Source organism: Lynx rufus, unplaced genomic scaffold (genome assembly GCF_022079265.1).
Source record: "Lynx rufus isolate CCGP_SWC_20201006 ecotype Redwood Valley unplaced genomic scaffold, mLynRuf1.p SCAF_9, whole genome shotgun sequence".
NCBI lineage: Eukaryota > Metazoa > Chordata > Mammalia > Carnivora > Felidae > Lynx > Lynx rufus.
The window spans coordinates 10355448-10379739 of record NW_025814897.1 but is presented as its reverse complement, the minus strand read 5'-3'; the positions used below and the strand labels follow the sequence as shown (position 1 = coordinate 10379739).

The 24292-nt window shown below is 43.8% G+C and overlaps 1 protein-coding gene across 2 annotated transcripts in view; it reads right to left on the bottom strand.

Annotated features, from left to right (window-relative positions):
- Positions 1–24292, bottom strand: part of PTS (6-pyruvoyltetrahydropterin synthase) — a 42268-nt gene that overhangs the window by 5297 nt on the left and 12679 nt on the right. The window contains exons 6-7 of one of the 2 annotated variants that reach the window (XM_047071462.1): positions 15805–15906; positions 6254–7550 (exon numbers count right to left, since the gene is read on the bottom strand). In XM_047071462.1, coding sequence (XP_046927418.1) covers positions 7541–7550; positions 15805–15906 — 112 coding nt within the window. In that variant the 3' untranslated portion in view covers positions 6254–7540. Of the gene's footprint in view, positions 1–6253; positions 7551–15804; positions 15907–24292 lie in introns of those variants that run through there. The other variant, XR_006960667.1, reaches the window with a different exon arrangement.

Below are 24292 nucleotides of genomic sequence, written 5' to 3'. Positions count from 1 at the left end.
GGAGTTATTTTCCCCTAAAGCTGTATGACCTTGAGCAGTTTACTCAATGCCCAGCAACCCTAGTCCACTGACCAAAGATGCAAATGAGGCAATGTGGGTAAAGCACTGTGCCAAACCAACTATGCTCCCGACACACAATTTAGGCTTATATGAAGCCAAAGTTGTGACCAACAAAAGGTACTAAGCAAAGATAATAATTATTGCAATAGTACATTTCTCTCCAAGTTCTATAAAATGCAAATAGACTAGTAAGAGACCCAAATACACCACAAAGTATACACACATATTAAAATAAAATATTAAATTTAAAATTTAAAATCACATAGTATATTGAATTATAATGATGTATTAAATATTAAAACTAAAAGGTACCAGACCTTGACTTTGGCCCATCTGAATCTCAAAGGCTAAGTAGGAACAGGCATGTATTAACAGGGTGGTAAATCTATACAGTGGAGAAAGCACCTGGCTAGATGGAAGGAGGTAGGCAATGTGGTCCTAACCCTGACACTGCCACTAAGTATGGCTATAGCCTTAGGCAAGTTTAATCTTTCTGTGTACAGTTTTCTCAGACATAAATGAGGAAGTTTGATTAAAATGGTCTCTTAGGGCTTGATCAGCTTGAAAATTCTTAATATCATATACAATAGTGGGTTCTCTCTCTAAGAATATGTAAGCCTCAGGGAATGAGAAGGAGGAGTTGTATCTTCTAAACAGCTGACCACTAGATGACCCTCTAAGGCATAAGGAACCACACCATGGGATCCTCAAAAGCACAACACCCACTACCCTGATCCAAAAAGCCAAAAGGTACAACCCAATTATCCCTAAGTCAACGTGCTGACGGAAACATCCATTGTTGGTAAACAAATGAGAGTATTATAAACATTCTCCAGGCCCCTCCCTCTCCCTGGTGGCCCTTCCTCTCAAATATGCACCCTGCCCTTCCATGGGTAGCTAAGAACCACCATGTACCAAAGGCAGACTATGGCAGGCATGCTACCTGCATTCTCTCTTACACCTTGATGTGATCCTGCAAGGTTTGTTTTATTAACTCCATAAAAGGACTTAAAGAATTGACTTTCAGAACAGGTGAGTACAGTCCAAGGTTACAACGTGAGGGGCAGGATTCAAACGGAGGCCTCTGTGACTCTAACGTCTCTGCTCTATTCTCCTTGGTGGGAATGCTGCATCCCTCCCACCTCTGACACACCCAGGAGACTAGATCAAAACCAGCCAAGGTGCCTCAGGCTGATGATCCCTGCATTCACCAGTGCAGTTGCTCCTGGGGAATTTTAGGGAAGCTCTCTTTAGACTCTAACCTTAGGAAGACTAGCTTCTCTCTGCTCTCTGAAAGCTCTCCTTTCTAAAGAGACCAGTGAGGTATGGAAGTGCCTACCACATTCTATAGCATGAAGTATCAGCATATAAGCTCTAGGCCAACTAGAAACTTTGGGGTACCCAGTACAGTCACAGAACACAGCTTTTCTGACCTTAACAACTAGTCTGACATTCAGTTCCAACCTGGTTTACTTACATCAGCTTCTAAACCCTGGCTATGTAAGGTGAATTCCAGGGATCAGCAACGTCTTGGCGTTACCTGGGAGCCTGTTATAAATGAGGAGTCCCACGCCCCTCACCAGACCTACTGAATCAGAAACTGCATGTTAGCAAGATGCTCCGTGTGATCTGAATGCACATTCAAGATAAAAAGAACTGTTCTAGAATCATCTATGGAGCTTTTTAAAAAGTATGAATTTCCAGGAACTAGAATCCAAAATTACAGAGAAAGGGGTGAAGGAATAGTGGGAAGTCCAAATACATCTTTTTTTTTTTTCAACAAGTTTTCTTGTGGTCTATCCTCAAGAAAACTCAAGTCCCTTCTGGAGGAATCAAAGATCAATTTTGTTTTCTCAACAGCTGTCCCTGTAGCCAACAGCTCCCTCCTCCCTAAAGGCAGTGTTGATGACTTCATACAGGCTCTCTCTTGGGCTGAGCTCCACAATGTACTAAATGAATGGAACAATTCTGCTTGTCAGTTTCCCCGCTCTGCCCCAATCGTCTGCCCTCAATTCACAGGGAGGTTTAGACTACTGTCTCCATATCAACAGCAAAACTCCTATATTTTCTTTTCTCCTGACCCACTACCTTAATCTGGCAGGCAGGTAGGCAGACAGGCAGGAAGGAAGGACGGAAAGCTGGAAGGAAGAAAGAAACATCAGAAAGAAGGGAGAGAACAAATCAACATGTGTTATACACCTACTGTGTACCAGACCCACTCCATCCATCCCCCAAAACAGTTTACATATATTTCTCATTTAACATACATTAAAATATGTAAGATTTGTATTAATGCCCCAATTTTCAGAAATGGAAATTGAAGTTAAGATAAATTAAAACTCTCCCAAAGCCAGGTTCCTAAACAGTATCTAATACTAAAGTTCTTCTGCATTCTTTCTACTACCCCTAACTTGCTTACACATAATATTACATAAATAAATATTTTCACTGAAACCTAAATCACATACCATAAAATCCATTTCAGTGGATTTTAGTATATTCACACAATGATGAAACTATCATAACTAATTCCAGAGTACTTCCAACACCCCAAAAAGAACCCCCAAACCAATTAGCAGTCACTTCTCATTCTCCCTGTCCCTCTCTACCACCCCTCCCACCATCCACCCCCACCCTGTCCCTGGAAAATACTTGGTCTCTATCAGTTTGCCTATCCTGGATATTTCATATAAGTGCTATAATACAATATGTGGTCTTTTGTGTCTGGCTTCTTTCACTTAGCATAATGTTTTCAACGCTCATCCATGTTGTAGCATCTATCAGTACTTCATTCCCTTTTGTAGTTGAGTAAAATTCCATTGTTGGATATACCTTATTCTTGCATCTATTCAAGAGTAAATGGGCACTTGGGTTGTTTCCCACCTTTTGGCTTTAGGAATAACACTCCTATGAACACTCATGTCCAAGTTTTTGTGTGGACATATGTTCTGAATTCTCTTGAGTACATAACTATGAGTGGAGTTGCTGGGTCATGTAATAGTAACTCTCTGTTTAATTTTTTTGAAGAATTGCCAAACTGTTTTTCCAAATTGACTACATTCCCATCAGCAATGCAGAAGGGTTACAGATTTTCCATATCCTTGCGGACACTCGTTATGTCATTTAGCCATCCCGCTGTCCGTGAAGTGGTATCTCTTTGCGGTTTTATTTGCATTTTCCTAATAACTAATGATGCTGAGCATCTTTTAACATACTCTTTCACTTTTGTGTATATTCTATGGAGAAAGTACTCATTGCCCATTTTTAAGTTGGGATACTTGTCTTTTTATTGTTGAGTTGTAAGTGTTCTTTTATTGTTGAATTGTAAGTATCCTCTGGATACTAGGCCCTTACCAGATAGATGATTTGCAATATTTTCTCCCATTATTTGGATTATCCTTGCACTTTCTTGATAGTGTTCTTTGTAGAATGAAAGCTTTTAGTTTTGATGAAGTCCAATTTACCTATTTTTTCTTTGGTTGCTTATGCTTTAGGCATTATATCTATTAAAGTGTTGCCTAATCCAAGGCCATGAAATGTTATACGTGTTTTATTGGGGGGGGCAGGTTGTATAAACACTTACATTTAGATTTTTTACCCACTTTAAGCTAATTTTTTATATAGTATGAGTTATGGGTTCAGTTTCATTTTTTTGCATGTCGATATCCAGCTATTCCATTTGTTGAAAAGACTATTCTTTCCCCCATCAGATTGTCTTGGCACCCTTATCAAAAATCAGTTGATTATAAGTGTATGGGTTTATTTCTGGACTCTCAATTCTTTTCCATTGGTTTATATATGTCTATCCTTATCCCATTATCACATTATCTTGATAACTATAGCTTAAATACTAAGTTTTGAAATTGTAGGCAGTTTAAGTCCAACTTTGTTGTTATTGTTGTTTTTCCAAGATCATTTTGGCTATTCTGGGTCCTGTGTTATAGTTTTCAGTATACAAGTCTCACATTTATTTGGTTAAATTTTCCAGTATTTTTATTGAATATCTTCAAGTTAAAAGATACTTTCTCTTTCTAGTTAAAATCTATTGTTAAGTGCTTCTACTGAAATTTTCATTTCAGTCATACTTTTCCATGGCAGAATTTCTATTTGTTTTCTTTTAAATCATTTTTATGTCTTTAATAATATTCTTTATTTGATGAGACATGATTCTCATACTTTCCTTTCACTCTCTAGACATGGTTTCTTTTACTTTTTGAATGTATTTATAATACTTGAGATAACATCTTTGTCTACTAAGTCTAATATATAGGCTTCCTTAAGGACAGTTTTTTTTTTCCTGTGCACCGACCAGACTTTCTTGTTCCTTTGTAGGTCTTGTAATCTTTTGTTGAAAACTGGACATTTAAAAAATATAATGTGGTCATTCTGGATATGTGATACCCCTCCCTCCCAGGGTTTGTTGTAGTTTCTGTTGGTATTATTGTTTGTTGCTACTGCTACTTTTGCCTGCTTAGCGACTTTTACAAATTAATTCTGTGAGGTCTATCTTCTTTTTATTATTATTATTTTTTATTTTAGAGAGAGTGAGCAAGCAAGTGGGGGAGAGGGGTGGAGGGAGAGAGAGAAAATCCCAAGTAAGCTCCACAATCAGCAGAGCGGAGCTCAGCCCTGCAGAGCCCATGATCCTGGGACCATGACCTGAGCCAAAATCAAGAGTCAAACGCTCAACTGACTAAGCCACCCAGGTGCCCCATCTGTTTTCTTTATCATGTGTGGCCACTGAAGTCTCTGCTCAGTTCACCTGGTGGTCAGCTAAAGAAACCTGAGATTTCTTTTTTTTTTTTTTTTAATTTTTTTTTTCAACGTTTATTTATTTTTGGGACAGAGAGAGACAGAGCATGAACGGGGGAGGGGCAGAGAGAGAGGGAGACACAGAATCGGAAACAGGCTCCAGGCTCCGAGCCATCAGCCCAGAGCCTGACGCGGGGCTCGAACTCACGGACTGCGAGATCGTGACCTGGCTGAAGTCGGACACTTAACCGACTGCGCCACCCAGGCGCCCCAGAAACCTGAGATTTCTGGTTTACAGGCAATTTCCAGATAGGTCACATAGTGACAATTCTCTGGAAATGAGACTTTTGGAGCACTCCAAACCCATTCTGCCCTCTTCCACTGGCTGCTAGTTTGCTGGTTTTCATGGCTCCCATAATGGCAAAGCTGTTGGGTTGTTTTTTTTTTTTTAATGTTTACTTATCTTAGAGAGAGACAGAGACAGAGCATGAGTACGGAATGGGCAGAGAGAGAGGGAGACACAGAATCCGAAGCAGACTCCAGACTCTGAGCTGTCAGCACAGAGCCTGACCTAGGGATTGAACTCATGAACTGTGAGATCATGACCTGAGCTGAAGTTGGAAACTCAACTGACTGAGCCACCGAGGTGTCCCAAAGCTGTTGGTTTCTAAGGCTATTGCAGAGGTGTGGAGAGAGGGGTGGGAATAAGGCAAGCTAAAATGCCACAGTGCTCACGGTGCTTAATGAAATTCCGCCATTTTTCTTAAACAAATGCTCCTCAGATTTTTGCAGGCCTTTGGTAAATTTCTAGAGTTCTGAAAAAATTGATTTTGACCATTTTTGCTGGTGCTCTCATTGCTTTGCTGGAGGAGTAGATTTTTCAGAAGTCCTTGCTCTACCATTCTGTAAGTGCTTCTCTCAAAGAAACATTTATAAATATCACCTTGATTCAATTCTACATTTTTTGGTTTCATTTCTACTCACATAGTACTCTTTCAGAAAATAAATCATAAAAATCAGAGGAGAGATATAAGAAAACATATTTTCTGATTTTTTAGTATTTCCCTTGTGCTATGGTGCTATGGAGGAACACGTCAGGAGCAAGGTGGACCAAAGCTGTTTCTTTCCAGAAAATAAATATAAATCCAAAAGCACGGTCTTCCTAATTCTATGCTAGTCACAAAATGGATGGGGATTGGAGACATGTTCGATAAAGGAAAGCTAGAAAAGGATATGTAATATTCCAAGAAAAGAGAGCTTTTACACCTGGATTCCCTATAGGGAAAAGAGTGGAGCTTCTATTTAATTTTTTTTAATGTTTATTTATTTTTGAGAGAGAGAGAGACAGAGCGTGAGTGGGGGAGGAGCAGAGAGAGAAGGAGACACAGAGTCCAAAGCAGGCTCCAGGCTCTGAGCTGTCAGCATAGAGTCCGACGCTGGGCTTGAACCCACGAACTGGGGGATCATGACCTGAGCCAAAGTCAGACACTTCCCCGACTGAGCCACCCAGGAGCCCGAAGAGTGGAGCTTCTAAACGGGCCAGGTATGTGATGATCACTCCACTCTGGATTTCACTTTGCCAGCACTCAGCCTATTCTCCACAGCTTGCATCAAATAGCAGACGCCGAGATGAATGAGGTGCAGAACAGAACCATGATCAGTACCTTCCCCTTCTTGAGCAAAACTGGAATTGGTAAAGGGTCATGCTGACGAATAGCAGGAGATTCATTCGTGGTGAGATTCTGGGCTGAATTCCAGACACCAGTTCATTTTAGGGAGGAGTGGGAAGGAGATTTGCATTTATGACCTCACGCAGAAGCTCCAACCCCGGAGCATATAAAGAGGTGAGTCGCAGGTATTTCCTAGTACCTGGCCCAGCCGTCTCCAAACCATTCAAGACCATGGCAGTCCTTGGCTCCACACTGCTGCCACTCGGGCTGTTTCTATGCTTCAGACTGCTGTGTTCTTCTGCCAGCTCTGCAGGTGAAATTGACAAATGCATGTTCTTCAGTGAGGTCACCACCACTGGCCCAGGCATCATGGTCAATTCAGATGTCTATGACAGCAACAGAAACTACACAGGTGAGAAGCCGTTCTCTCTGTCGTCCTTTGCCTTCTATAGGGAGTTCATCAGAACTTCAGAGCACACCCCTCCATTCCTGCGCTCCATCACATAAAACATGTGTCTTTGACCCAAATGGGAAGTGGGGGCAGAAACAGAAAGAAAGAGAACATGTGATAGAGTTAGCTGGGTGGGGCTGTTTCTGCCTGTTCTCTGCGCAAACCTGAGCCAGGGGGCCATGACGTCCCGACACCCAGGTTAACTGAGCCCCAGCAAGAGCTCACCTGAGGCAAATTCTCTGACTTAAAGAAAATGGGCATTTTTATTATTTTCAGGGGTAGTATCTGCATCACAGTCTGTAGTCTGTTCACATCCATTTGAGAGAACAATGCCCCTGTGGATGATGGCATGTTGCATGCCGGGAGGCGCTGTTCACCTTCAGTCTGTGGGAGGAAACTCGAGCGAGCTAGGCAGGGGAAGTGTTACTCTCCCACCTGGTTCACAAGCAGCCTGAAGCCGAGAGAAGTGAGGTAGGTGATGGCTCAGGGTTCCACTGCAGCAAGTAAGTGGCAGAACTGTCTGGCTCCTGAATCTTGGTCTTTCCTTCCCAATCTGATGCTTCTCTTCGAGGTGCCGAGGAACGTTCTCCAAATATCCCATTTTGGATCAGCCAAACCTTATAAGTCAAGGCAGGTGCTTTCTAATTACGTTCATAATAACAACATTTAATATGGTGGTTTACAGGTATTCATGCATTTATTCCTCACAATAACCTGTGAGGCAGATACATACCACAGTCATTCCCATTTCACAGATGAGAAAACAGAGGCAGAGGTGATAGTCACTTGCTCAGGTCACAGAGCTACTTAGATGGTGGCACTGGGAGAGAAACCCGAGCAGCCTAGCTTGAGACACCCGGCCCCTAACCACTGCACCATACGCCTCTCACTTACGGTACTGAGCACTGAGACCACTCATTATGTGCTGGGTGCTGTTCCAAGGGTAAATGCTATTGTCTTCCCTGATGAGAACTGTGGCACAGGAGAGTTAAAGTTTTTACCCAAGGTCACAGGAAGGAGCACTGTTAATATCTGAACCCAAGTTAACAGCTGAGATCTGTCCAGCTCCATTCAGCCAGGCTGTCCAGCTTCGGGGACTGCTGTCTCATTACTGTGTCATCCTACTATCCTAGAACTCGACCCCAATTTTTCAGGGAGCACCAGGGTGGATATTACACCCATAAACTACAGAGTCCAGACTTCGGCAGGAGAACGACCATGGTCTGCCTTCCCACGCTCATCCTGTCTTGTCCTTTTTCCTTTTTTTTTTTTTTTCCATCGGGATTGTCACTAAGGGCCTCCGTTGTGACTCAGGTCACTGTATCCCACTCCTTCAGACAGTGGGTCCTATCCTACCAAGCCAGGGCAGATAATCTTATAATTCAAGATGAGGACAGGAAGGCATATGTATGACCTTATCTACAGAGAAGGACCTGGGGCAGGTCAGAGAAACAGCTACAAAAGAGATCACAGACCGCGGACTTAAGATAACATATCACAAGGTGAGGGATTCTGCTGCTGAAATCAAAGAAAAAGAAATCTATCTTGTGAAGATGTTGGGGGAGAGACATGTAGCATGGGGGCCTTCTGAAAGTAGGGAAGTAGGAGAAAGAACAGTCAGGAGAGGATCCATGAGACCCCTCGCAGGGGAATACACTGTGTGAGAGGGAAATCAGGCATTTACATAGGTGCTGGGTAGAGCAGGGGGATGAGGAAGGAGGAGAGGAGCTCCGGTTCACCGAACACCTACTATGTGCCGGGCACTTTTCCAAGTTTCGTCTGACTTCGGCTCAGAACAGAAATGTGCTAAAAGTTCTATGATAAACTGAATCACTATGTGAATGATTTAAGTTGGGAGTCAAAATCCTATGCTCACGGAGACGTGAAGTGTCAGACTCCACACCTAGGATTACACAACAAGCTCTGTGATCTCCTTGTAAGGGTGTCATTGCAGGACTCCTCTGGGATGTGGGACCTTTGGGGAGACTGGGTACATACCCACAAAGGCCAACAGCTTCTCCTTATTTTCATTTTGAATATTTTTTTGATTTCAGGGTTTGTGTCAACATTGGCAGGTCATATATAGACCACATGGCATGTCCCATGGCACAATGGCAGCCTAGGTGTTATCTTAGGAGAGGTTTCCTAGGTTTGTCTTGGTATCAGGGAAAGAAACCTGTGATGCAGTGACAATATTAAGATTTTGCTGTGTAAGCATCAGCCTCCATTTTTCCCTTCAGTGGGCAAGAGGGATGTAACTTGCTTGCCTTTTTCCTGACCCTTCATCTTTAAGGGCACTGTACCACCTTGGGTGCACAACTTTTTAAATCAATCAGTGAGTAGTTATCTGGTACCCTCCAGGTGCCCAGCACTGGATGGGCCAGATACTGACATGGATGAAACCACAGTATATAGTACAAGCCAGGATGTAGCTAAGGACTCAATTCCATAAATATAAACATAAATGTTTCAGGAGAGAGAGGGAAAGAGGGCTGAACTGGCCAGGAGGTGGGACATAGGCAGGGTCCTGGAGGGTAAGCGGGGATGGAATATGTGATGAGAAGGCAGAATCCCAGATAGGTGGTCAGACACAAACAAAGGCCAGGGCAGGTGATGGCCGGGTGCATCTGCGGAGCCAGAAGAAGGCCGGCTGCCCTGAGGGCAGGAGGGCAGAAAACACAGTGAGCCAGGCTAGGAGGACCATGAAAGCCATGTGCCGGGTCCTATAATCAAGAGAAGTGAAAATATAAAAGCAGAAATGTTTAGACCCTCTAGAAAGAAGGGCACTTGGATGGTTTTGGAGAGTACTGTATCCAGAAGGAAGTGTGTGTGGAATCTGATCTGGCTACAGTCTAAAGAGAGAAGGTGGAGGCCAGAAACCCAGACGACAGATGCCTGGGAGGGAAGAAAGGAGGCAGGAAGCCAGAGGGAGAGAGAGAGAGCAAGCAGAAGCAAGAGCACAGGCAAGAGCATGCCCCCAGGAGAACTGACAGACTTGGTGAAATCTGCCGGACAGCATCGCAGAGCCCTCCACCCTGCGTATGTCTACAACAGCAGCCAGGTTCTTGCCGGGCAAGTCGGGGCCTGTGGGGTTTGGCTCAGCGCACCACCACCACCCCCCGCCCCCCCCCCCCCCCCGCCCCCGTGACTGGCAAAAACAAAGAGAAATGTTTTGTGCTTAAATAAATAAATAAATAAATAACAATGGCCATTCATCCAACACCCATCACGTGTTAAACTCTTAACACTATTCTCTGTGCTACTCCCAGGAACCTTGTAAGATAAGGTATCATGATCTCCATGTAACAAGGGATAATATCATTATCCCCAGACCTAGGACCAGCCCTGGGGCAAAGTGGGCATTCAAGAAATATTTGTGGAGTGAGTGATGAACAAGGAAACCGAGGCTGAGAGATGAAATGGCTTGCTCCTAAATGTAAGAGCTACAGTTCTCATCTAGGACTGTCTGACCCTATTGTGCTACAGGCTTGATATTCTATGCTTTGTAAGGAGAAGTCTTTGAATGAATGTGAGTGGCTGACAGGGACCTGGAAAACAGCCCTTTGGCATTGAGAAATTCTTTCAGAAGGGATCTTATTATTTTTTTTTAATGTTAATATATTTATTTTGAGAGAGAGAGCTAGCTGGGGAGAAGCAGAGAGAGGGAGAGAGAGAATCTGCAAAGAGAGAGAATCTGCTGCAGCACAGAGCCTGACTCGGGGCTCCATCTCACAAACCGCAAGATCATGACCTGAGCTAAAATCAAGAGTCGGGCACTTAACCAACTGAGCCACCCAGGCACCCCTCAGAAGGGATCTTCTGAGGGAGAAAATGGACAGACTGAAACATTCTCTTGAAATTCCCTCTCCACTACCCATCAGGATGCTGGAATCTAGCCTGTGAGTGCACCCCAGGCTAGATCAACACGGAAGACTTCACCTGATTGGGGAAGGTCAAGAAACCCTAGGGTTATGTGATAGGTACTGGGGCTCAGAGACCCCATCCCTTCCCTCACACTTGACAATAGAGACCAAGAGGACCAGGAAATGGGCTCTGCTTTGACTTGTCACTAACAGGCCCTTATTTCATGACCGACTTCCCAGGGGGCCCACTTGACCCTTTCTCATGCATCAACCACATCTCTCCCCACTCTCCACTCACCCTGACAGAAGGGGAGAAGAGGCTATCCCCTTCAACTGGCTGATAGGAACCTGGCTCCACAGATTAAGAGCCATCCACGAGCTCACCCCTATTATATAGCAAAACCAGGGCCAGAGTACTGGTCTTCTTTTACCTTTTACTATAAAAAATTTGGAAAACACAAAAATGCACTAGGAAGAAAATAAAAATAATCTATAATCCCACTACCAAGAAATCATACTTAATATCTTTTACTTTATTTTATTTTTTTAATTTACATCCAAATTGGTTAGCATGTAGTGCAACAATGATTTCAGGAGTAGATTTCTTAATGCCCCTTACCCATTTAGCCCATCCCCCCACCCACAACCCCTCCAGTAACTCTCAGTTTGTTCTCCATATTTATGAGTCTCTTATGTTTTGTCCCCCTCCCTGTTTTTATATTATTTTTTTCCCTTCCCTTGTGTTCATCTGTTCTGTGTCTTAAAGTCCTCATATGAATGAAGTCATATGATTTTTGTCTTTCTCTGACTGATACTTTCACTTAGCATAATACCCTCCAGTTCCATCCACGGAGTTGCAAATGGCAAGATTTCATTATTTTTGATTGCTGAGTAATACTCCATTATATATATATATATATATATATATATATATATATATATATATACCACATCTTCTTTATCCATTCATCCATCGATGGACATTTGGGCTCTTACCATACTTTGGCTATTGTCGATACTGCTGCTATAAACATGGGGGTGCATGTGTCCTTTCAAAACAGCACACTTGTATCCCTTGGATAAATGCCTAGTAGTGCAATTGCTGGCTCGTAGGGTAGTTCTATTTTTAGTTTTTTGAGGAACCTCCATACTGTTGTCCAGAGTGGCTGCACCAGCTTGCACTCCCGCACCATAGTTAATATCTTATATTTCCTTCCAGACTTTTTTCATCAACTTCCTTTAAAATGGGATTGTATTATATGCACATCCTATTTGTAACTTTCTTTTTGCACAGTAAATTTTGATTTCATGACCTTCATCCCCCTGTCACATGCCACAGATGGCGGCTGATTGTTTCCTTCTCATTCCCTCGTAGTATGGGTTCCTGTAAATGCCAATATCAGCTCTGTGGTCCTGCGAGCAGTGGATGAGAACAACACCTCACTAGGCCTCTGGGAAAAAGCAGACGAGCTTTGCAACAGCAGCGCCCTGTATCACCTGGAGAACTTGAATGACAAGCTCTTCACAGCAAACTGGGTATCTCCTAACTCCGAAAACATAACCACAATCGAGCTACAGTAAGAACCTGTCACCGTGTGATTTGCTTTGGGCTTTTATGGGCTTTTTGCAGATGGGGTTTATGCAGTTTTACACTGACCTGAGATGGCTCAAAATGCACCCCAGACATGAAGTGGAGAATTTAGTAGCTGTGCTCTTTTTCTGCTTCACCATTCTGTCCAACATTTTACCTACAGTTCATGCGCACACACACGCACCCCCCTCCCCCCAGGGCAGGCTCAACATAGACAGAAAGATCTGGTTTTGAAGAAATCCAGAGCTAGACAGTGGTTAAAGCAAACCAAGCTAACAAACAAATGAAAACCGAATTTATTCAGGACTGTCGCAACAGAAGAACCTAAGATAGAATAAGGCTCAATTCTGAATACCATGTGGGCAAGTGGGAATTTACAGCCAAGAAGCAGGGTGGGGGGGTTGGGGGGGTCACTAAGAAGAAACAACAAGGCCTATAAGGGGGATTCTGGCTAAACTGAACTAACAGGATTCTTGCAGAAGGCAGGCCAAGGTGAGCAGATATTATCTGGGGTGGTAGAGGAGGAAGAACCAGGTGTTAGGGGTGAAGGGTGAGAGGTAATTGCTCAATTGACTTAGAAGTGTTCTTGCTGAAACCAGATTTTACAAGGAAGTGCACAGATAGGCCTGGGAGAAGGTTCTGGAGCCTGACTAAAGTTTGGTCAAGCAAAGAATCTTTGCCACTGGGCACATGTTTGCATCAAATTCCAGAGGATCGTTTTTTAAAACAGATTCGTTTTGAAAACGGCAAGTGTGATGATCATGTAATAACACTGGCTTCCTAGTGTCACACCGAATGGACACACTCAGATTCCGAGGCGAGGCCAGCCGGCGCTCACATTCCACTTTAACAAAACGACCTTCCTCTCAGCTAGAGATGTTACCCAGGTTACTTTAGGAGCCCACATTGAGAGGCCCTCACACTTTCAGACTGCCACTCTGTACCAAAAGGGCAGGTCTCACCATGAAGCCATGTCCCCGGTCAATAGCCACCAAGTCTCTACAGACACTGATGGTGATGATGCTGTTGAGCCATCCTGCCTTCTCCTGCCATGCCTGGGGCCTGATGGGACATGGCTGGCTCTGGAGAAGTCGTTTTGCCCACGGTGACTTCTGAGAGTGGAAATGCAAGGGAGCCGCTACATCCCAGCCTCCTGATGACAGCAGTCTCCTAGATGCCAACCAAAGCTAATCAGGGCAATGACTCTGCTTACACGTCACGTCATTAAAGCCTCTACACTCCATGCAACAACAGATGAAAGACCCAACGGTGACCACCTGCCACAGAAACAGCACATCCCCACAGACAGTACGGTCTCCAGACCCCTCCTTGGCCCACGCGGCTGACAAGGGGAGGGACCGGCACATATAATGGGGGTACAGACAGCAGGGAGCTCCACCGCGCTGGGTGGGGCACAAGGAGATGTGAAGAGGCCCCTGCCTCTGGGGCTCCACAATGAGTTCCGGGGAGACAAGGCCTCTGTAGAAATCGTTGCAGAGGGTGAACATCACTTCCTCCAGAAAGCATTCCCTAAACCCCCAGGTCAAGTTCCAGCTCCCTGCTTTTCACCCTCAGAACTTCCACTGCTTCTTCACAACACATAGCACACCTGGGATCCATTACTTAACTCGTCCACTGATTGTTTCACTTTTTAAAAAATTTTTTAAATGTTTATTTTTGAGAGAAAGAGAGTGCGAGTTGGGGAGGAGCAGGGAGAGGGAGACACAGAATCCGAAGCAGCTCCTGGTTCTGAGTTGTCAGCAAAGAGCCTGATGGGAGGCTCAAACCCGTGGACTGTGAGATCATGACCTGAGCCAAAGTCAGATACTAAACCGACTGAGCCACCCAGGAGCCCTGATTGTTTTGTTTAAAGTCTGCCTCCCTGAAGAGACTGTAAGTGCTACAAGGATTAGAACCACGTCTGTCGCATCCACCACTGTCCCCTCAGCACCAAGCACAGTGATCGGCATGTGGTGCACACTCATTAACTGTTGAATGTATGAATGAGAGAATGGGTTGATAGTGAAATCACTATAATAAGAATAGCATACCAAGGGGGCACCTGGGAGGCTCAGTCAGTTAAGCATCCAACTCTTGGTTTCGGCTCAGGTCATGATCTCACAGTTTGTGGGTTTGAGACCTGTGTGGGGCTGCACACTGTCAGCATGGAGCCTGCTTGGGATTCTCTCTGTCCCTCTCTCTCTCTCTCTGCCCCTCCCCTGCTTGCATTCTCCCTCTCCCTCCCCCTCTCCCTCTCTCTCAAAATAAATAAATAAACTTAAAAAAAAAAAAAGAACAACATACCAAGCTGTACAGATCATTTAATGAACATTGAGCACCTACTATGTGTCAGGCATTGCTGACAACAGAACCTGTCCCCATGGAGCTGGCCCTCCTGTGGCAGAAGAGGCTCACAGCAAGGCAACGCAGTCGAGGAGCATGTCTCTCTAATGGAGCTCTGTGTGGGTTAATGACAACAGGGAGAAATGACTTCACAGAGGTTACTATAGAGTATATGGGCAGATGGGACCAGGACGGAGATCACAGGCAGGGCTGGCTTGGACAAAGAGTAGAGGTTCAGAGTGGTTCAAACAAAGAGCAGAGGTACATACCAGCCGGTGAGGAGTTCAGGGTGCTGTAATTGGTGGGGTGGGGGATGGACAAGAACTTGGCTGGAGCAAGACCACAGAGGATCTTAGTCAAGACAATATAGACCAGATCAGAATTTAACGACCTGCTGATTATGCTGTAGAGAACACTAAGGTCGGGATCCTCTGGGAAGGAAGAAATGGGAGCAGGACTCGTGAATTCCAGAGCTGAGGTCCTCACCACGATCTCTTATTGATTTGCCCTCCACAGAGCCTTTGCTATCAATTTCTACAACATGGCTACATTTTCTTCTCTGCAACTAAGAAGAAAAGGTAAGTTCCTCTGTGGCCTATTTACACATCTGGCAGTGATTCAGTCAGCCTGGAAAATTACTTTGTGGGTGTTCTAGAAAGTCTTCTGGTCATGATTATCCAGATGTCAGTTGAGTCCCCCAACACCTGAGACCTACAGAAGATGGCTCAACCCCTTATCAGATGCCCTCTGGGAAACAAAGCCATTCCCAACATTTCTGCCAACTCCCAGGGGCTAACTCTCAGTCACCTGTGGCTCCAGACTACTGCTTCCTCAGGAGCCATTATGTCTAATACTACATAGATGGATATGAAAGTCAGCTCCTTCTTTAATCTCCACAAAGAATTCCCACTTACACAAAGTCTTCATATGTATAGCAGACTCTAACCAAGGGGCTGAAGGGAAGAGGGGGAGATTTGCATAAAGAAGGGTTGATAGTGTAGAAATACTCATACTTTCCTTCATTCTCAGAGTGGCCTCTGGCCACCACCACTACCACCAGAGATTTACACTGACCTTTCACAGGCTGTCGCCTCCAACTTCAAACCATCCTGGAGCTCCTGGTCCTTCTCCTCCCTTCTCTGTCCTCTTCCTTCTCTCCTACCTCCTTCTATGGAGCTAAAACAAATTCGAGACACTGAGGTCCAAGAAAGATAGGTAACTTGCCCAAAGCCACACAGAAAGCAAATGGCAAAACTAGGACTCATAGTCCACATCTTATAGTTTTTTCCACTTTTCTTAGACTTCCATCAAAACTAGAAAGACAACATTTTACTACGAATGAAGTTTTAAAATGCAAAGCTCAACCAAGAACAATAAACATTAGTCTTTCTCAATGTCCAGATAACAAGTCTTCCTTGGGAGCCCCCCAACATGAAGTATGATGCTCATTTTCCTGCTGACTGTACATTGCAAATGTGGTCACAAGGGATATCTGTTTTCAGCAATAGATTTTAAAGTGATTCTGCCTAAGGAAACTATTACATGAATGCCTTCATGGCTTCCTTTGGTGCTTCCCCTCTGTGGAAAGACCAGAGTATTATTTTCTTCCTGAAGGGTATTTTCAAGATGAACACTCATATAAATGCTAAGAAAGAAAGAAAAAATGTGTGTTTCTAATCAGAATTCCTTCAAGTAGTTGTGTTCAGACTTTGTGGCTCAGTGGGATACTAGAGAAACATTTGCCCTGGAGAAACACTAAATGAGATAAGACAAGGCCTCCTAACTGGAAGACACCCTCCCGCTGGGGACAGTGCTTGGGCCCAGCAAATCACAGGATTTCTCCCTTCTTATTCTTCTATATAGTCCTCTTTGATCCATAGACCCCTGGAGGCATCATTATAATACTCCAGGTTTTCCAGGATCAGACTACCCCCAGGGCCTGGTTCTCTGCTTCTCTGCAAGGCAACCTCAGATGGGGTTGACCCCCACATCTGAGAATGACCAGTGCCTCTGAAACCACAGAAAGAGATTCAGGGGTTTGTACAGGGCCTCTTTGCACTTGCTTTAGGGCAGGGGTAGCCATCCTCAGGTTCGAATGATTATCTATTCTTACAAGCTTTACATGCAAGCTTTGAAATTAGTAGGAAAAAAAGAAAATCATGCCATTCTGGATGATATTTGCACTGGTTGATCTAATATAACATTAAGGACATAAAGACATAGGAGGACAGACTACCCACCCAACAACAAATTCAGTAGTTGTATAAATTCCTTCCCATTTAGGATTGTGTAGACCTTAAAGGTAGAGAATCTTCCTTACTTGCATTTTGTTGCTTGACATTCTGTACCCCCTAGTTTTTTCCTCATCCTCTACAAATACTTGGTAACTGAGAAGGGTCTACTGAAATTTGCTCCAGCGTTCCATCAGATTAGCCTCCTTTCTCTACTGCCCACCACCACTTCCCCCCAACAAAGAGATTGTGATGCTATTGTTTGTTTGTTTCCAGAGACGACCAGCTCCCAGATATCCACAATCAGGACAACCCCAAGCCCAAACCCAATGACAGGACACATCTCTACAACCAGGACAACCCCAAGCCCAAACCCAATGACAGGACACATCTCCACAACCAGGACAACCCCAAGGCCAAGCCCAATGACAAGACATATCTCCACAACCAGGACAACCCCACGCCTGACTCCAAGGACAACCAGCTTGGCCAACAAAACCTTCCTCTGCCCCATCACAAGTGCCATTCAGATCCTGATAGTCTTTCTCACCAGCAAACTCCTCTCCTAGAAGGAAGCTAGGAAAATAATTATTCCTGCCTCCTCTGCATCTCCTACATTGAGTTCCAAGCCAGGGCTCTGACAGGTGTGCGAATGAAGACTTTACATTCTCAAATGTACAACTCTACTGCCACTGCTTTGGACAAAAAAACAGAGACTTGGGATCACTTGGTGGAGGGTAGCTAGTTCACTCACCAGTGGACGTGTAGCACACAGATGTTCAACTGGATCTCTCAGGACACAAATTAGGGTTTTTTGTGGTTTTTGGTTGTTGTTGTTGTTAACTACTTAGACCTGGTCTGGGTGTAACCTGGAATTCTGGCTTTCGATTTCACATGCTGACAGCCAATTCCATGACCAATGTAAACTTTTGTTCGCTGCCAAATGATTTCTCCACGCCCCAGTCTCTGTGGGAAAAAACCTTTCCTCACTTTCAAGATGATCTCAGATTTCTGACCAAACCCACTCAGGTTACACAGAGGTTCTATGTCTCATGTCACTCAACAAGGAAAGGAGAAAGGAATAGCCCTGATGCTATTGGCCACACCAGTAGCATGTGAAGGGCTAGAAAAAAGGAATGTACCAAGTCTGAGCAACCTAGAATGGGAAATTACTATGGTATAAAATACATTATCTTTTTGTCATACCAAATAAGCTATATTTCAAACAAGAATAATGAATGTGTTAAATCCAAATACAAGTCTTTAGTGAGTGGTTACCCTAAAAGTACAAAATACTATCTGATTTTACTCATGTATGTGAACATTAAAAAAAAAATTAACAGAACAGTAGGAGTGTCTATGTTTTCAAAGACAGATCCAAGGGTAAAATTTTCCCAAGGTTATTTTCCTCAAGTTACAAACTGGTCATTTTTCCCCTAATGGTAATTTCCACTAAGAAAAGGGCAAAATATTTACAGTATTCATAACACAATGTAAAACCAAAAGAAAGCATAGGGTTTCCCATAGTACCCTGATGATAAGCAACAAAGTTTTCTTTTAATAATTATCCTAAATTCCAGGATGCCAACATCCAGCACCTAGCCTTCCTTGGGGACAGCTTCTGTCAATTTCTTCCTCTTCCCTGAGAATAGGCCATACTTTCCTACTTGTAGGTTTTTAACTTTTGTTGAGATCTGGACGTGGTGAAGGTTATAACACAGTGACTCTGGAAATCAGACTCCCCTGCCCCTCCCAGGGCACGCTGCTGCTTGTTGAGAGCCTCCGTCCATCTGTTGAGGGATCTCTCAACTCCTCTGGGAAGACTCCACTCTTTTACTTGTTTAATTTTTTTTAATGTTTGTTTATTTATTTATTTATTTATTTATTTATTTATTTATTTATTTATTTAGAGTCAGAGGGGGGAGGGGGAGAAAGCCAGGAAGGGGCAGGGAGAGAGAGGGAGAGAAAGAAATCCCAAGCAGGCTATTAGGCTGTCTGTGCTGTTGGTGCAGAGCCCGACATGGGGCTTGAACCCACGAACTATGAGATCATGACCTGAGCCAAAGTCAAGAGTCAGATGCTAACTGACTGAGCCACCCATGCGCCCCACAGACTGTGCTCTTTGTTGAGTGTGGTCACTGACATCTCTGCTATATTATCTCAGCAGTCAACTAGTAACCTCATAGATTTTCTTACATGTCAAAATTTAGCAGCCTCTTTCTTCATTAAGCATTCCTCTAATAGCTGGAAGTTTTTTTTATATTAGATCCTAGAGTTTGTAGAGAAAGTTCACTGACAGTTTTTGCCAGCAGAATGGTTTCTGCAGTGGACAGACCAATTCCTGGAGCTCCCCATTCTGCCACTTTCTATGACATCACTGGGTAGCCACCATTAGTATACGCCAGGCGCTGTGCTAAAGCACCTTAAAAGCATCATCGCAGATAATTGTCACAAGAACCCTATGAGACAGAGCTGTTTCACAGATAAGGACACTCGGGCGGAGAGAGAGAAATAATTTGCCCAAAGTCACTCACTGAATAAGTAATGAAGCTGGGTTTCTACCATTTTGGAACCTGCACCATAAACAAGGACACTCAAAGGGCCCCCTGTGCGGCTTCTACATGCCCTGGCATCCTCCAGGGCACCTGGCTCCCCAGGGTCATATGACAAGAAGAGGGTATGGAAGGTATGTGTGTCTCTCAGGGACACAAGCAGGCTGCGTGTTCCCACAGTCCTCCACGCCCCACTCTCTGCTGCCACCTGTAAGATAAACTGCGATGACCCAAGACCCAACAAGTTTCATATATACCTGTCGTGGGCCAGCCTGGCCTCATCTCAGGTTCGGTGTGGAAGGTGTGACAACAACTGGAGGCTCAGCAAAAATATTCTCTTGAGAAGTCTGGGAAGAGCTGAACTCAGACACGCGACACAGAGGTAGCTGTGCGAGAGCACTGGGTTCGGAGGCAGGAAGCCTGTTAAATTCTAGTCCGGCTACTAAGTAAAAAAGTGACCTTAGGTAAGTGGCTTTACCCTCGTTTGCTTCGGTTTGCATCTGTTACACACAGGGTTGCCCAGGTGGTATCTGCGCCTTCTTGCAGGTAGGTCTCCATTTTGATTTCTCTGTCACATCCAGACCCAGTTCTAAGGGTCTATCTAGCTGGAGATGGTAAGTTGGTGCTAAGTCAGTGATGCTTTATGCCACGTCTGACTGATTGGCAGACACTGCTGGGAGCACTGTTGAGGAGGATTCTGAAGCAAAAGCCAGGCTCAGAAATAGTGTCGTATTCAACAAGTATTATCTTCCTTGGGCTCAGGAGGCAGGACTGAGTGTCAGGGGACCCAGGTATCTGCCGTCCTTGGTCCCTAAAGTGAATCCAGTGAGTGGCTACAGAACAAGAGTAAAGGGATGATCAAGTACGTACATTCAGTCTAGGAACAGCTAACTCTGATCATCACTACCAGGGAAGTGACTCACACAAGGAAAACAAAGGCATACAGGCAACTCCAAGGAAGCCCACAGGTGGCACCTCAAGCAGAGAATAAAGAGGTGAACAAAAGATAGACTGTTTTCACTCCCACACTCACTTGCCCAACCTTGTTCTTCCACTTTTATGTTTTCTTGTTTGCGGCTTCGTGTTTTGTGAACTCGGTGCATTCTTTTTTTTTTAAGTTTTTTTTAATGCTTATTTATTTTTGAGAGAGAGAGAAAGAGTGTGTGGGGGGGGGCAGGGGAGGGGCAAAGAGAGAGGGAGACACAGAACCCGAAGCAGGCTCCAGGCACCCAGCTGTCAGCACAGAGCCCAACGCGGGGCTGGAACTCACAGACCTCAAGATCATAACCTGAGTTGAAGTCGGATGCTTAACTAACTGAGCCACCTAGGCACCCCTCAAAGCATTCTTATCCTGTGTTAGAAGCAGCAACTGACTACCCATTTAAGGGAAGTGATCATTCATTTCTGAGGAAGTAGGTGAGAAAACTGCTATCTTCCAAATCCCATTACCTCAAAGACATTCATTCACACACCAGAAAAAGTCCCGAGCCTGGTCAGTGGTCCAGGTATCACAGCAACTATTCAGAGCGGGAAGAAAATTCAGAACAGGCAGAACATTCAGATATTACCTTATTATCTATCAACCTCCATGTTACTTTTTAAAATAAATGTTTAAAATATTCATAATTAACTGAAACATTTTTATTTCACATGAGAGGTAGTTCAGCAATTGTCTTAAAGCCTAATTTCTTTTATTTTTTTTTTATTTTTTTTTTAACGTTTATTTATTTTTGAGACAGAGAGAGACAGAGCATGAACGGGGAAGGGGCAGAGAGAGAGGGAGACACAGAATTGGAAGCAGGCTCCAGGCTCTGAGCCATCAGCCCAGAGCCCGACGCGGGGCTCGAACTCGCGGACCGCGAGATCGTGACCTGAGCTGAAGTCGGACGCTTAACCGACTGAGCCACCCAGGCGCCCCTTAAAGCCTAATTTCTGAGACCAGACTGCCTGGGTTCAATTTCATTTAATTTTACCCCTTGTTAGTTGTGGGGCCCTGTACAAGTTACTCACTTTCTATGTGACTCAGTTTCTTCATCTGTTAAAATAGGGTGAAATACAGTAGCTACCCATAAGCTGTTGTGGAGATTAAATCAGTTAACATATACAAAGCATTTGGAACAGTACCTGGTACAAAGTAAGCACTATATAATTATTTAATGCCTAGAAAAAGCATTACAAATGATACACTGATGTACAAGAAAGCCAAGTATTATTCCAATATAAATTTGTACAAATAAAACGGTACCTATAACAAGGACTAAAAGTACTAATTTGTAATTCTTATAAGAAATGGCCAATGTCTGACTTCCCACAATCTTTCTCCCTCCAGCCCCACCTTCACCTTCACACTTCAAGCTTCTAAGTAAAATGTCTCCTAGCGCACTGGGTCAGCTCCTTTCTTCTAGAGAAACTAAACAATGGGTGAGGAATTGAATTACTCCACATAATAAAGAGTTAGGAGGGAAGGTGAGAAGAAAAAGCAAGAGTATCATAAGGATTGGCACAGAAGGGAGCTTCTGGGGGCTGAACAGAGAGGCCAAGGGATTTCCCAACACCTGCTCTTGGTTACAAACCATTTCTGTCTTAATGTCCTTCCAGAGATACAAATGAAAATTAGAGGGGCGCCTGGGTGGCTCGGTCGGTTAAGCGTCTGACTTCAGCTCAGTTCATGATCTCGCAGTCCCTGAGTTCAAGCCCCAGGTCGGGCTCTGTGCTGATAGCTCGGAGCCTGGAGCCTGCTTCAGATTCTGTGTCTCCCTCTCTCTCTGTCCCTCCCCTGCTCACACTCTGTCTGTCTCTCTCTCAAAAATAAATAAACATTAAAGAAAAAAAAGTAAGAATTAGAATTATTTTACTTCTGATAGCTGGACTATATTTCTTTGACTTTGGACCAGCAGTGAAACTGGGACATATGGACTCACCCTGCACCCAGCCCTGCTTTTATGTAAGTTATATCTATGTATATAGATAGAATGAGGTTAAATATATATACCTGGTAGAAATAGGAAATAATTTAACATATGCAAAAACTACACATTTATCTATGCATATGCATATAACCTGTATATAAAAATAACTTCAGACTCAGATGCTTGAGTCCAACAAACTCAAAAAGCATTTGGCTAAATTAACAAAATATGTAGACAGAGCACATTTAAAAACCTTGGGAAATTTTTTGAATAGTTATTTTAATTGAGTATGTTTTTCTTTCTTTTTTGTTTTTTTAAGACAAACAAACCTAGGTTCAAATCCTAGCTCCTTCACTTAATGAGTGACTCTGAACAAGAGTCCCTTAATCTCCTTAGATCCCAGATCTCTCACAGTGAATTGAGAGCTGAGCTGACTCATGCCTCGAAGGGCCACCAGTGATGGAGATGCTGGACACATAGCGGTAGGCATGATGTTAATCACAATAAGTCAACACATGCCAAGAACCTTAAGTTAGTTAACTACCCAATCTCGAATGAGGGTGGAAACATTATATGCCATAATCTGGTCAGGTTGCATTTGTTTCCTCTTCTAAACACAGTTTTCTCCTTCAAGAATAGAGCCTTCAGGGGTGCCTGGGTGGCTCAGTCAGTTAAGTGTCTGACTTTGGCTCAGGTCATAATCTCACAGTTTGTGAGTTCAAGCCCCACATCAGGCTCTGTGCTGACAGCTTGGAGCCTGGAGTCTGCTTCTGATTCTGTGTCTCCTCCTCTCTCTGCCTCTCCCCTGCTCAAGCTCTGTCTCTCTCTCTCTCAATAATAAATAAACGTTAAAAAAATTAAAAAAAAAAAAAAGAATGGAGCCTTCAGATCATGATCTCAGGGTTATGAAATAGAGCTCTGCGTTGGGCTCTGTGCTGACAGCATGGAGCCTGCTTGGGATTCTCTCTCTCTGCCCCTCCCCTGCCCAAAATAAATAAATAAACTTAAAAAAAAAAAAAAGAAAAGAACGGTGGGACACCTGGGTGGCTCAGTCGGTTAAGCGTGTGACCCTTGGTTTCTGCTCAGGTCATGATCTCACATTACATGAGTTTGAGTCCAGCATCGGGCTCTGCACAGACAGTGCAGAGACTGCTTGGGATTCTCTCTCTCCACCTCTCTCTCTCTCTCTCTCTGCCTCTCCCCCACTAGCTCTCTCAAAATAAATAAATAAACTTAAAAGAAAAAAAAGAATGGAGCCTTAACTTTCTCCCTAGTACTCCGGGAATTACTCAAAGTTATTATGGCAACAAAACTGGGCCCTTGTTTGCTAAAAAACAGGTAATTGCCTCAGTGTTGCCACAGATCTATTAAGTTGTATGCTCTACAAAAAACCCTGTTCTTAGGGCCCAAACAGATGGAAAGATAAGAGGCATTCTTTGCAATACCAGCTGAGGCTCTCTCTGCCTGGGGCAAACCTACTCTCCAAAAGCTGGGACAATGACTACCCACCAATCTTGAATTTATTATAAAGGGAGCACTTGTCGGTGCACACCTGTATAAGGGCTGCTACCCAACGATGGTGTGGTCATGAGGACAGCAGTTTATTAAAAGATCCTTCATTGGCATGGTCTAGCTTGTCTTTACTTAAAAGAGTAGTCAAGGACTAAAACAAAATTGACCCACAAAAGGAAACAGAAAATTTCCAGGAAGATAAAATTTGCCATATAAATAGGTTTTGACAAATACTTAGGGGATCTAATTTTATTCTGTGATGGTTGTTCTCTGAGATGAAACACATAAAGAGTAACACCTATCTGAAGTATACTCGCAAAGTTTGATATTAAATCTCAAAGTTTTTACCAAACCAGGT